The sequence below is a fragment of the Pituophis catenifer genome, unplaced genomic scaffold, assembly GCF_029215685.1.
Source record: "Pituophis catenifer annectens isolate HBS135680 unplaced genomic scaffold, rPitCat1.0.hap2 SCAF_3, whole genome shotgun sequence".
Taxonomy (NCBI): domain Eukaryota; kingdom Metazoa; phylum Chordata; class Lepidosauria; order Squamata; family Colubridae; genus Pituophis; species Pituophis catenifer.
In genome coordinates, this window is record NW_027256883.1 from 77,001,010 (window position 1) to 77,016,297 (window position 15,288).

At 39.0% G+C, this 15,288-nt stretch overlaps 1 protein-coding gene across 1 annotated transcript in view; it reads left to right on the forward strand.

Moving 5' to 3' along the window:
* The window catches only part of DROSHA (drosha ribonuclease III), a 105,720-nt gene that overhangs the window by 60,741 nt on the left and 29,691 nt on the right, over positions 1-15,288 (forward strand). Inside the window, exon 22 of the mRNA XM_070940765.1 lies at positions 10,135-10,237. Coding sequence (XP_070796866.1) covers positions 10,135-10,237 — 103 coding nt within the window. The remainder of the gene's footprint in view (positions 1-10,134; positions 10,238-15,288) is intronic.

Here is a 15,288-nt window from a genome sequence, read left to right on the forward strand (position 1 = left end):
AGCAGTGCGTGTTTAGGAAAGAGATCTTGAAATTAGAGTGAAGACATCTATGAAAATATCAACACAGTATACAGCTGCTATAAAAAAGAATGAATTTGTAGGAGGAGATAGAACTAGGAGGCAGAGTTAAGCAAGTCATCAGTTTAGAGTCATTAGGTTGCCTCAGATGGTCCAAGTACAACCCCTCTTGAATTCCGCTGACCCTTATCTGGCACCAATTTTGAACTGAACTTTCGTTGATTAGATTCTTGTATATAGCCTTGGGCAGTAAATCCTTTTTGAACTGCAACTTAATGATCCTTTGCGCCTGAGAGAATTCCATGCACAAGACTACTAGGAAGGGAATTAAAGCAGCCAGTTTTGGAGAATCCCTCTCCCTTTCCCCACTTTTTTTTGGATTATATGATATTTTTGGTGAGCACATTTTAAAAATAATTAAGGAACCAAAAAAGGTGCAGCATAGAGAAACCAAAATTATTAGAGGGCTAGAACATCTCCCTTAGTCACCCCGTGAGGGAAAATTGTAGGGCAGGAGACCCCAAACTTGGCAGCTTTAAGACTTATGGATTTCAACCCCCAGAATTCTCCAGCCAGCTATGATAGCTGGAGAATTCTGGGAGTTGAAGTCCACAAGTCTTAAAGCTGCCAAGTTTGAAAACCTCTGTTATAGGGTCTTGATCTGTATCTGAGAGTAAAGTTGAATGAAGAGATGCATAATTTGGAACATGTGAGCAGAGATATTTTTTTTCTTCCATGTTTACAATATCAGATATCAAAGCTGGTCCAGAATCAGTAGCAGGAGAACTGACTTACATGACATATCGAACTGGAGTTTGGTGACATGAGATGTGGTGAGGACCATCTGTTTAGGATAGGATCTTCTTCTTAGGTAGGGGGCTGACTAGAAGACCTCCAAGGTTCCTTCCAACCCTATTTTCTATGTCTAAGATTAAATAAAGGAAAGATTAGGTTTAGAATTCTTTTTTCTTGATGGCTATTCAGTATCTCTTCAAACACTGGCAAAATGCCCCAAATGCCAGCTACAGGGAAGCAACAGTGGTGGAGAAATGTTTGTGGTCTTCCTAAATGCATTTGGTTTACTATTGTATGACAGAATGCTAGATTGGATGGGCTGATACTGTATCCGGCAGGCTTCTACTAGGCTACTATAGCAATAGATTTATATACCACCTCAGTGCTTTATAGCACTCTCTGAGCAATTTACAGAGTCAGCATATTTTCCCCAAAAATCTGGGTCCTCATTTTACTGACTTTGAAAGGATGGAAAGCTGAGTCAACCTTGAGCCAACCAGGATCGAACTCCACGCTGTGGGCAGAGTTAGTCTGCAATACTGTTTTCTAACCACCGTGTCACCAAGGCTCCTCTCTTCCTGCTCTGGAAGCAATTTGAATTCTGGCCTCTCTCCTTGAGTTCTGATTTGTTTGCCTGAAAATTATTCCCACTAACAATCCTTCTAAATACCACCGTAATACCAGAGTCTGCCTTCTGAAAAATTTATGGGGATGCTAGATGATACTGAAAATGTCGAAGTGACTTGCTTACAACCGAAACAGTTTTAGATTGATCTTTCAATTTACTTTCCCTTAACCAGTGCCACTTATGCTCCTAAACATACATAGTTCATTGATTTCCCCTTACACTTCTTAGATGCCTCTAAGTCCCCCTCTCTCAATTTTCATCATCTCTCTCTACCCCTATTGCCACATGTCATCCTTGTGAACATTTATTCTGAAGCTATTGTTGTCTGACTGTCGTGAACATCATTAATATGAAGCAGACAGGTTTATGTTTTGTCTTCGTGCCAGATTTATACCTCTTGATTCAAGGGTGTAAATAGGAAGTTGTTCAGATGGTTGTGTTTCATCTTTCCCCATATTTAGGATTCATTTTGCATTCTGAGCAACTCTTCTTATATAGTTGCTGTAGTCCAGCTGTGGGAGGGTTTGGTTATCTTTCTAGACTTCAAATATATATATATATACTGGAATCATTCTGTCATTTTTGCTTTTACTTGCTTGTCTACTCAAAATTGATTTGTCCTCCAAGTTGACACAGCTCGCATTTAGGTCTGTGTTAGGTGGGGAGATTTAGTTTCCTGTGATTTGTTCCTACAAAGTTCCAGAATGACATGAAATGCAAACTCTATGAGAAGGGCTGGATAATTGGATTATTTCCATGCCCGTACTGATAAAAGATGGCAAGACATACTTTTCTAGCCTGGTTCCTGGAGATAGTTTAGGTGCTTCAAGGATACAGTAATTTCTGAATCAAATTTCCCTTGACTTTTTGTGTATTTTGGATTCTATATCCAAAAAAGAGTAGATTTAAAACTCATATTTTAAAGAAAACCAAGTAATCCTATTCCTTCAGCATTTTCCAGCATCTGGATTTTTTTCCTTGAACCTATTTCACATTGCTGATTGTGAGTTTATAACCATGGAGAGTAAAATTGCCACTAACTTCCATGAGAAGAACATCATCAAAAGTACACATTTCTATATGTTTGGTTTAAAGTGATTGTCCATAGGGAACTCTTGCATCTCTGCCTCTATAGAGGGGACTCCAAGAAAAGAGAAAGCTCTGTGTATCACCCAGGGCTCTTGTTTTCTAAACCTACTTCTGCCGATCTTTTTCTGAATACTGACCCTTTGCTGTTAAAGCCTCATATGAGTTTTTAGCTGCAATCTCCAGCCTTCATTCGATCTCATTAAGGAAAAGCAATGCCACCCATGCATATAGAATATTGTGAAGAGAGGGATTATTTATTTATTTGAATTTATTTAGTTAGTTAGTTACCGTATTTTTCGGAGTATAAAACACACCGGAGTGTAAGACACACCTTAGTTTTTGGGGAGGAAAATAAGAAAAAAGTTAATTGGCAGGTGGATTGGTCTCCCGGAATACCCCCAATCAGCTGTTCCCAGAGGTGAATTTTAGCAACAGGTTCCTTGGTTGTGAGCTCTGTGCCTTGCTTATTTTTGCTTTTTTTTCTCCCTCTGAAACGGAATTTCAGAAAAACTTTCTTTCCTGCCTCTGAAAGCCTCTGAAACAGCTTCAGAGAAAAAAAGCCTCTGAAGCTGTTTGGGGACTTTTTTTCTGAAGCTTCATTTCTGATGCTTTTTTCAGCCTCTGAAGCCTCCGTTTGAGAAGCTGGGTGGGGCTACATTTGGAGTATAAGACGCACCCAGATTTTCACCCTCTTTTTTGGGGGGAAAAGGTGTGTCTTATACTCCAAAAAATACGGGACTTAGTTAGATAGTATTCCCCCCTTTATTACTTTTACAAGTAATTCAAACCGGCAGACATATCCAACACCCCTTCCTCCTCCTGTTTTCCCCACAACAACCCTGTGAGGTAGGTTGGGCTGAGAAGGAATGACGGGGCTGTTAGGATCTTGGAGGGGAAACATTTTTCCAGAGGGCAAACACTGCAACCCGAAAGATGAGTGTCCATGGTCCCAATAGATCAGCAGTCCCAAACCTTTTGGCCACCAGGGACCGGTTCCGTGGAGAGAGGTTTTTCCGTGGACCGGACGGGGCGTGGTTTCACATGCTGCCTGCATCCCATGGATGGGGCTTTGCTTGTTCGGATTCTGGCATGCCGTGGCCCAGTGCCGGTCCATGGACAGGGGGTTGGGGACCCCTGCAATAGATGACATTGCTTATTTGAAGAAGCTTGTAGCACACCAAACCTGCCAGATCAAATCAGCCAGGCAGATACTATGGGAGATGGGCGATTCCAGTGGTGAAATCCAAATTTTTTTACTACCGGTTCTATGGCATGGCTTGGTGGGTGTGGTGTGGTTTGATGGGCGTGGCTTGGGCATGATAGGGGAAGGATACTGCAAAATCTCCATTCCCACCCCACTCAGAGGTGGTATTTGCCGGTTCTCCGAACTACTCAAAATTTCCGTTACCGGTTCTCTGAACTGCTCAAAATTTCTGCTATCAGTTCTCCAGAACCTGTCAGAACCTGCTGGATTTCACTCCTGGGCGGTTCCTTAAGTAACCAGGCCCTGTGCCTTGTGAGGCTTTATAAGTGACAACCAGCACCTTATAACAATTGAAATAATACAATTAATAGTTTAGTATATATCTCTGTACATATGCCTGTCTATTTATTCTTAAAACAGCAAAAAAAAAATCTTATGGGTAGCCCTTGGCTTATGACTGTAATTGAAATCAGAACTATGGTCCTAAATCCCTACAGTCGTAATAAGGCATCACATGGCCAGAGCCAATTTTACAACATTTTTATGGCAGTCATTAAGTGAATGCCATATTTGTTTAGCAAATTTATTTTCCCCTGTGGGTTTTTTTGGGCAGAAATTGGAAGTAATTTGTATTTCTGGGGGGGGAGTCACAAAGTAAGTCATGTGACTGTGGGGTGCTGCAAACATCTGTAAAGGTGAGCTGATTGCCAAGCACCTAAAATGCAATTGCATGGCCATCTGTGCTTGTGCGACCAATGTGATTCTGAAAACAGATCATACATAGCTCTGGGGAGGTCCATCGTAATTTTGAATGGTTATTAACTGACCAGTCATATGTCAAGCACTACTTGTATATCAGTAACGAGTGAAATAAAAATGAATGTTGTCCCTCGGAGTGAGTTTAGACAGTGACCTTGAATTCAGGGCATAGGGAAGTATTTGGTGTCTGTTCCTTAATCTGGTCTACTTTATGAGACTGACATTTACTGTATGTAACAATTTCTCTCATAATTTCCATTTTTTTAAAAGAAAGAAAAGAAAAATTCCTGAACATTTCTGAAAATCTTACATTTCTAATCCTTGTGCCTCCAAAGTGATGTGGGAAAAAATGTTTCAGACCTTACACAAGGACGGAATCTCCTACCTGATCATTAAAGTTGCCTGACTTTTTTCAGATCCCTGCATGAGCTTGGAAAAAAAGGTGCTGCTTCTTTAAGGAATTTACTCATTCTGGTTGACTGTTAAAGTAAACTCTTAAAGACTCTTTAAAAAGGTAAAGGTTCCCCTCGCACATATGTGCTAGTCGTTACTGACTCTAGAGGGCAGTGCTCATCTCTGTTTCAAAGCCGAAGAGCTAGCGCACGAAGACGTCTCCGTGGTCATGTGGCTGGCATGACTAAACGCCAAAGGCGCATGGAACGCTGTTACTTTCCCACCAAAGGTGGTCCATATTTTTCTACTTGCATTTTTTACGTGCTTTTGAACTGCTAGGTTGACAGAAGCTGGGGCAAGTAACGGGAGTTCATCCCGTTACGTGGCACTAGGGATTCGAACCGCTGAACTGCCGACCTTTTGATCGACAAGCTCAGCGTCTTAGCCCCTGAACAACCGCATCACTGAAGACTGTTAAAGACTCTTAAAGTAAAGGCATCTTTGAAGGGGTTTGCCCAAAGCCTCATAAGAATTTGCCTTTATTTAATGCATGGGAGGGGGATGGTTGATTTTAACAAGATCCAAATGATTTTCAGAATATGTACAACCCTTGTTAGTATTCTACAGCTGCATGTTTCAGTTACATAATCATTTCCATGAAATATTTTTAGGGAGTGAAACGTGAAATACACTGATCAATAGAAACACACAAAAATGCAGAGTGAACTCTTCTAATGCATACAGGAAATACAGATGACTAAAACACTTTCTGCTATATAGGATGAATGAATGACAGTGGAAGCCCAGCAAATTTTCTAGGCCAGAATTACTATAAATTCCTTTTCATTTAAAAGAAGATAACCAGATAACATGATTTCTAATCAGGAATCTACATTTCAAAAGAAATGAAAGCCTAGGTGGAGCTGTGGAGTAAGGTATCAATATCTTTGAAAGAGATGCATGAAAGTTTGCCTGCTTTTTTGAGAGAGAGAAAAATACTACTAGAATATATTTACATAAGCAATAAGATGTTCTATAATTTTGCTTTTATCCCTGTGTTCTTAAGTTTTAATGCATGTTTTTCAGCAAATAAAAGTGCATAATATAATGGTATTGTCTATATTCCTACCATACAATTTGATTTTGTTTTCTTCTCCTTAAGAATCCGATAATTCTGATTCCTTGCAAACAATGATTTGTAAAGTAGGAATAAGCATAAAGTGTTTTGTTCGTTTCTGGTTTGGCAAGTTCTACAAACAACCACTATCGGGTTATAATTATAGTTTAGTGAAATATATGATTTCATTCAGTTAATTGGTTCCCTTTCCGTATTAGAATTATTGGTTCCATAATGAATGGATATTAGCTCAAACTAATATCCGTCATCATAACAAATCCAATTCCCTCAGAAGCACAGTATGCAAATCAGCTTCAGACTATGGTCACACACTCTGATTTAATGGGCAGCATGTGTTTCAATGAAACAATAATGAAAACTTTTTGATGTGCATTAATGGTAAAAGAGAAGGCAGTGATTGGTTTGCAGATAACATTAAGCCAGTTTTTATTACCTCAAGTCCAAAGCTACTTTTGCATATGAGCAAAATAATCATTTAATACTCAGCCAATGGTCACCCATCCCCCAGTACTGGGGGAGAGGGATGTACCTAAAAGAGAGGAAGCCAACAAAATGTCTAACTACAACATGACAGTTTCTAGAGTAACTTGTAATGCTCCATAGTTAGGAGGCAAGATTCATAATTCACCCTTTTTTTAAAAAAAAAATGTAGTTCATTGCAAAAAATACTTGTGGTTTATTTTGTTGATGTGATTTTGTATTTATATATGAAAGAGAAAAAAACACCTCCGTCACAAAACACATTATGACTTAACCTCATGTGAAGGTAAAATAGAGTTGTACTTGGCCTTAAATGTGAATTGTGCCATTATTTCAGTTGGTTTAAGTGTCAGGTTCCAAAGGCAAAAAAACCCTCCAAACAAGAAGTAGGATTGCAACTGTAGTTTATCTCCTCCGGCATTCACTGACCACCTAAGGAATAATGCAATGAAGAAGAATTCTCAAAGCTAACATCCAGTGCTCCCCACCATCTTTTAATCTGTTCCCGCCACCATGCCCCCATTCTTGTGCGCCTGCCCGTCACCACGTGGTCCGTCTCCCAGCTGGAGGGCTTTCCAGCTTTTCAAGTTCCCTAATGCCATTTATTGCTCCTCGGGGCTCCTTCAGCTCGCTGTGCTTCCGCCTTGCCTCCGGAGACACCCACGCTGGCATTTATTGCTTTTTGGTGCTTCTGCAGGCCGCTGTGCTTCCGCTTTACCGCTGGAGACTCCTATGCTGCCAACTCCGCCGACCAGCTGGTGAGGGTGATCCTGGGTGGACAACTAGCTCCTGCTGTGGCTCCCCCCATCAGAATGGCAGCTCCGGGCCGCCAGGCACTCTGGAGTTGACATTAAGTACAACTTGATGTAAACTTATTTCCATGGACCTTATTAAAAAAAACTAAAAATTAGCTCAGCATCTTTGGATGTTTGATGTATTGATTGAGCTGTAGCCTGCTTTTCTGCTGTGGTGAGTACTCAGGATGACTAACTGCATTTAAAATCCCTCAGGATTTTAGGGCCTAGGTTAATCTAAAATTGAAGATATCTTGTGCTTCACTGAGGAAGACAGACTGTAATGAAATAGGGTGAATCCCTACACTGACTACCTGACCACCAAAATGAAGGAGTATACATCCAGAATTTGCATGTAGGTAAAGCCTGATCCACAAGCTGTAATCTTGATAGACCAGGCTCTCTACCCTTTGATCCTTGCCTGTTGAATTATCATGGTAGATAAAATTGGGAGAGGTGAGTTGCATCTTCTACCATCTGGCTTCATCCGCTAAATTTAAGGTCAGCATTTAAATCCAGGATTAAATTATGGTTTGTACATGATTTAGTAGCAATTAATTTAGTAGGCCTGAGGAATCACCATCATTGTCCCCTTTACTTACTGGTTTGAATGTAATCTGAAAAGAAAAGGAAGTATCACCAGTTATTCGCTAATTAAGGGTATTTATCCACTTTTCAGATCCATCCATCCCATCTTTAATTATAAATTATTTCAAAGAACCGGTTTCTCCTTGGCACAGGGACCACATTTTAATTTCTTCTTATTTATCGTGCAAATATATTTGCCTGCCTTCACTGCTGGAAGTACAGTAGAATTTCTGGTATTTAAAACCAAGCACTTGCCAAGATTTCAAAAGTGCCAAATAATAGCTCTAAAGTGGGTGCATAACATTCCATAAATCAGTGTCATTTTCATTTCAGTTCAGCACAGAGGTTAATATATACGCCCAGTGATATAATTAAAAATCAGAAAAATTAACATTCTCATTTTCATATGAAAGTTGCAATTTTGAAAGGAAGATCCTTGGAGTTTGATTGTTTCATTACACTTTAATAATTAACACACCAATTTGTTTGAAAATGGAATTATCACAGACATTCCTCTCAAAGTATAAACCAATCCTGAGTTGGCATTAGTTGATAGTACAACATTTATTCTTCCCCGTGGACACATGCAGTAGGTACTTTTAATCATCCGTAAAAGTCACCATTAATCTGCATTATACAATTTGATTATTCAGCTCTGTCAAGTAGGATATTTTTCAGGAATAAATAATCCCAAATATTGAACAGAATCAGAACGCTTGTAAATTTATTATTATTTCATAATGCTCAGATGCTCGGATGTTGAAATACCTACCAATAATTAGATACTTTGAGCAGCAAGACATGCATTCATAAAACCAGATGCTTTAATAAAGTCATCCCACTTGTGTTTGAGAGCTGTTTAGAAGACACTTGCAGTTGGGGTCAGGACAGTGGTGGAATTCATTTTTTTTTTATTAACAGTTCTGTGGGCGTGGCTTGGCGGGTGTGGCTTGGCGGGCATGGCAGGAGAAAGATACTGCAAAATCTCCATTCCCATCCCATTCCAGGGGAAGGATACTGCAAAATCCCCATTCCCACTCCAGGGGAAGAGTATTGCAAAATCTCCATTCCCACCCCACTCTGGGGCCAGCCAGAGGTGATATTTGCCGGTCCTCCAAACTACTCAAAATTTCCACTACCGGTTCTCCAGAACCTGTCAGAACCTGCTGAATTTTACCCCTGGGTGAGGAGCTGGTGGCTGACTCAGCACCATGGGTTCCCCTGGCAGCACAGGCTCTGTATTTGAGGATATGCTTTCTGATCTGCCCCTCTTGTCCATGTAGATCAGTACATGGAACATTGCCAGTTGCAATTTGCAGGTTTGTTCCCAAGCCATTTTCTATCCCCATTCTCACATTTTCTGCCTACCCCATCTTGTCCAAGAATTTATTTATTCTTTTAAAAATAAATGCAAATGTTGATTTCCAAAATTAACATCAGAGTGTTTTTTTAAAGGATTTAGGAGACGTTCATATATAGGCTGAAAATGTTGACATTTAAATGACCCTGAGTAAACCCAGTCTGGGTAATATTTCTTCATTAAAATCAACATGGGGATAGGCATATAGATGTGTTCTGGATAAATGAAGCCCACATATACTGACAAACCGGTAATGTAATGTTTAAAGTGTTGGGGAGACCCATATTCAACTGTTTCTGGGTGACTTTGGACCAATCAATGAACTTTCTTTACAGTACAAGATGGCTTTTGTGTGGAAAAATATAAGAGGAGGGGCATCTATGTATACATTGCTTTGAGCACCTGAATAAAATAAATATTTTTAAAAAATAAGTTAAGCATATCAGGAATATTGTCGCAATAGTGTTATCTTGATTCCTTGTTTACATAGAGTATTATCACTTAGGAAATGAGACTCAGAGAGACAAATTTAAAGTAGGCTTGTATTTATTATATTTCAACCCATGATGTTATCCATCATTTAAAAACGTTTTAGAGGTTGTGTTTGGAGTGTTGTGAGATTAATGCAGCATTTCTGCCAGTTTTAGTTTAGCATCCACTACATTCATCAAAACATCGTGCAAATTATAATAATTAGTGCAAGCCAACAGGTCAATTAAGTATGTCTCTGGCTCACGATATCTTTTCCATTTGACCTTCTTTCTGAAAAAGATCACTGTAGAAATCCATACATAATCCTGTTTGTGCCTGTCTTTCTTCATGATGCATATGGTGCAGTCTTTCGGACATCTGTCATTTTAGAAAATAACCTGTCTTGGTGTTTTGTAGAAGCTGGAGCTGGATCGTTTTATGCTTTATGCTCATGGACCTGATTTATGCAGAGAATCAGACCTGCGGCATGCTATGGCCAACTGCTTTGAAGCCTTGATAGGTAAGAAAACTATGCTGTGGCTTTTATGTATTTTAAGTTTGCTCTTTGTCAGCCTTCACTGTATAGCTGTGGTTAGAATGCAGTATTGCAGGCTAATTCTCCTGACTGCCACCAGTTCGATCCTGACTGGCTTAAGGTTAACTCAGCCTTCTAGCCTTCCGAGGTCGGTAAAATGGGGACCCAGATTGTTGGGGGCAAAATATTGACTCTGTAAACCACTTACAGAGGGCTGTGAAGCAGTATATAAATCTAAGTGCTATTGCTATAGTAAATATGTACATTCTGTACAGATAGTTAGAGGATTTCATATTCATTAGAAAGGAATGGGAAACTTGGGGCCCAGGATTATATTTTGCAATCTCCGGCATCCCAAAGGTGCTTTTTCAAGAGGCAACTGAACTTTCTTGTTTTTCTTTGAATATGTTTCACTACTCATCCAAGAAGCTTCTTCAGCTGTGACTGGATGGTGGGGAATGGAAGGATTTATATTCCTTACAGACAGCTGGTCATTTGCATTCTTTTAGAGGCCACTTGGAGATTTAGCTGTTTCTTTCGGTCACCTGAGTTGTGCAAATGAGCCTTGCTGAAAACGCTGAAAGTCTACAATTCCTATGTTGCAGATAGGAGATAGATCACGGGTGTCAAATTCGTGGTGTCACATTGCTGTCACGTGACGTTTCATGACTTTTTTACCCTTCGCGGAGCTGGGGTGGGCATGGCCTGCATGTGACACCCTCTGTTGAGAGAGGACTGTTCAATTTTGACATAGATGGCCTCTTTGACCCCTCTTTCAAACCAACAATCCTCTCTCTCTGGCATTGTTGTACATACCATCACATTTTGACCATGCAGTGGCCAAAAATCCTCAATTTAGTTTATTATATTTTGATGCAGAAATACATGTACCTTACAAAGGAAATCCTAAACTTAATTTTCAAAAAGAAAAGAAAAAAGCATATGGGGTGGGGGGGGGGGAGATTCTTGCCACAGAAACCCTAAAAATAATTTAAAATCTCATCTCTGTCCACATATAAATTTAGCTACATTTGCTTATCTTAATTATCCTCAATGTATCCCTTAAACCCTCTTCTAATAAATATTAAGACTTGCTATTGAAATTGCAGGTTGAGATCTTAAAAATGAACTAAGGAGGTCATTTTAGTTCCCTCTTAGAAACTGAGCATGGAGAGTATTGTGCAAATTTGTATAAAAACAAAGCACTTATTTAAATGCTTACTGTATTGATGTTAAGCCAATTGTTTCCTGCTTGGCCAAGTTATAATGAGGACACTTTTATATCAGCCAGAAATGAAATTTCGAAGTTATGTGCTAGAGAAGCACTCAACTCTGAACTCTTTCTCAACTTCATAAATAATAGTTGATGAAAGTCAAACTCCTGGTTCTGAGGTTAGCCAGAATGTAGATTACCTTGTTTGTGACTTGATCCAGCAAGGTAGAATTAGATCAGACTTTTGTTGTGTAACAATGAGGAATTAGATTAGACTTCTGCTGTATGAGCAAGTGTTAAATATAAGATGATGACAGCATTTATGCTGAACTGAATCCTTTTTAAAATAAATTGCCCTGGTGGGACTAAGGCTACCATCCTGTGTGCACTTTCTAGGGTGCACCTTAGTGAACCTAATGTTTAAGATTTATTATTATGTGTAATAATATAATTTCTAAAGTGCTTTCAAAACAAATGCTATGCAGCAGGTAAAAATCAGCAAGTGTTGTCTGATGGCTTATAATCTCATGAACAAAGAAAAATAGCAAAGGAAAGGAAACATAATAGAAAGGGAATGGAAGAAAATTAGCTAATGGGTAAAGGGCCAGAGAGTACAAATGCATCTTGAGAAGCAATTTAAAAATAAAAACTGGTTCAGGTATTACAACATCAAGAGACATGTCATCCCAAAATGAGATATAATAGGAGAGAAAATGGAACAAATGATACATTTTGTGTTTCAGAGGGACAAGGACTAAAATATCTCAGAAAAAAAAAAAAAGAACAAGAACAGGCCATTACCCACTTACCTGAGAGAAACAGTAGAATTTCTGGATAGGTATACTTGGAGTGCCCTGTAAATATGGGTTTGATTGTTAGTGGTTCTCCAGTTTTGATGGCCTTTTGGGATGGTGTTAATAACCAATGATGTTTGGCACATGGGGGTGGTGGAACATCCTTATGATGTAGGAGAAGATAATTATGAGAAGAATGCAGAGCATGTGCACATATTCATGCCTTTGTACACACACACACATACATACATGTATGTATGAACATGTATATATTCATACATGTACGTGTGCGTATAGATATGATTTAGTGGTGACGTAGTGGTTAGAATGCAGCATTGCAGGCTAACTCTGTCCACAACCAGGAGTTCGACCCTGACCCACTCAATATTCCATCCTTCTGAGGTTGATAAAAAGAGGACCCAGAGTGTTGGGGACAATATGCTGACATTTATAAACCACCCAGTGTGTTGTAAAACACTATGGAGCAGTATATAAGTGCTATTGCCATAACACACACACACACACACACACACACACAGACAGAGAGAGAGAGAGAGAGAGAGAGAGAGAGAGGTTTTTCTTGCTGGGGTAGAGAAAACTGGTCTCTCTTCAACCTAGCAGAAAAAGACTGCACTCCTAGTCTCCATGAATTGGAGGAATACCTAAGAACTCTTCCAGGCTTTGATTAAATCTGCACTTCAGGTTGATCACATCTGTCATTGCAACACCAAGAATCGAACATAAAGCATGTATGCTGTTCAACTGCCCAAATTCCCTAGCCAGCATGCCAATTCTGGGAGTTGAAGTCCATACATCTTAAAGTTGCGAAGGTTGAGAACCACTGAGGTAGGCAATGGTGATAGCTCCATTTATGTCGATATGCTTTCTTCTCAGTTCAAGGAAGGCAGTAAAGCATATTAATGTAACTGTGAAAGCAGCCATAATTATTCTTTTCTTCAATAAATCCCCAAATCCTCATTCGAGTTCTTGCTTTTGGGACCTGTGATTGCGTTGTATATTGCTAACCACATACACTTTTTGTGTATTCACACTGTGCATTTTTTTAAAAAATAAAACCAAATCAAACAAAAATCCAGATGTTAACTCTCTAAACATTACTTTCTTTCCATTAGTATTTCCATTTTATTTTCTAATGCTTTCCATAACCTTTGTTCTTGACTCCCTCTTTATTTCCTGTGAACTTTCTTTCATGTTTTTCTGTTAATGACTATATTCATATAAATAAGATCATTATGTTTCCATTCCCCACATCTTCCCAGTTAAAAATGTGCCTCACTTTTATCTTTTTCGCCATGGATGTTTTCAAGTTGAGGAACACGATTCATTTGAAACTGCTTCTTGGTTCATCCTTTGATTTTATTTTTTTGTAATTCTTTATCTATTTCTTCTTCTACATAACTTTTAAATTATTACATCTTTTTTTCCCTTTTTTGTAGCACTAACTCTTACTGATCTCAGCATTTTAATATCCCTCAATGTTTTTTTTCTCATTGCTACTGTATATATTTCATCCAATTCTATTACGCTGTAAATTTGATCAGTTGAGTATTTGTATTCCCATTCCCTGATTCTAAGTATGGAATTCTGTGGTGTTTTGCTTGCTTCTAATTTGGCTCTTGTTTATCTCTCCTTCCCCCCCCCCCCTTTATTTTGCATTCTTGATGCTCTATGACAAGTGTGGCCAACCTGAAGTGCAGATATATCCAATATAAATTCAGAAGAGATCTTAGGTATCCTTCCAATTCAAAAAGATGATTACATAGAGATTATGAGTGGAGTCTTTTTCTGGCTGGGAAATTCTGGGAGTTGAAGTTCATATATCTTAAATTTGCCAAAGTTAAGAAACAGTGGTCTACCGTTATCATTCTGCAGTAACCAGCCTGGGGATTGCTGCTATCATAATCCTATTGAATGCAGGGTTGTTTCAGACAGTGAATGGTGAATGCCCTGCTGGCTTTACCAGATAACAATAAAGAAGCAACAGCTTCTTGAACATAGGACAGGGAGATATTCAGGATACATCTCATAATTTCTGTTATTTGCTATCTAATGCTTCCAATAGGATTATTGATTTTTTATTATTATTATCTGGACAACTTCTAGATGGCAATATCTATAACATCATTTCATAGGGCTATCAATCTCCCAAGAGATTGATGGTTCTATTGGAAAAATAGAAATTTGATGTACCTATGTCAAACATATCTCATTCCCCCAGAAGCCTGTTGGTCAGGGGTGTCAAACTTGCGGCGTCACATTGTTGTCATGTGATGTATCACAATTTTTTTGCCCCTTCGCTAAAATGGGGCATGGCCAGTACGTGACACATCCGGGCCACACATTTGGCACCCCTGCTGTTGGTGTTTGAACAGCTGATTTGAAATACAAAGTAGAGAAACCCAATCCAGAAGGTTCTCAATGCTATTGTACCTCTGAATCTTTCTCCTTCCTGAAACCAATTTCACGTAAAGTGTCTCCTACCCTGTATTACACATTGTGTGTGAGATAGTATACAGTGATGGCCATAAATGTTGGCACCCCTGAAATTTTTCCAGAAAATGAAGTATTTTTCACAGAAAAGTATTGCAGTAACACATGTTTTGCTATACGCATGTTTATTCCCTTTGTGTGTATTGGAACAAAACCAAAAAAGGGAGGAAAAAAAGCAAATTGTGGACATAATGTCACACAAAACTCCAAAAATGGGCTGGGCTTGTTTCAGTAAGAAGAAAACCAGCAAAATAAGAGATAGCAAGATTATTAAGTACAGCAGCTTTATGACCTGCTGAAGAACAATCTAATAAAACACAAGAAAATGAAAGATGCAGCATAATGAACAGAAACTAGATTAATGCAGAAGGTTACGACATCGTAACCTGACAGAAGCATTGTTAGGAAATAAGATCCTAATGATTACCAGCAAGTAAAAGAAAAACGTATGAGGAGACTAGGAGTATAGGATGCAACCCCACCCCCCCTATAATTACAAATCAGTCGTCATAAAAAGA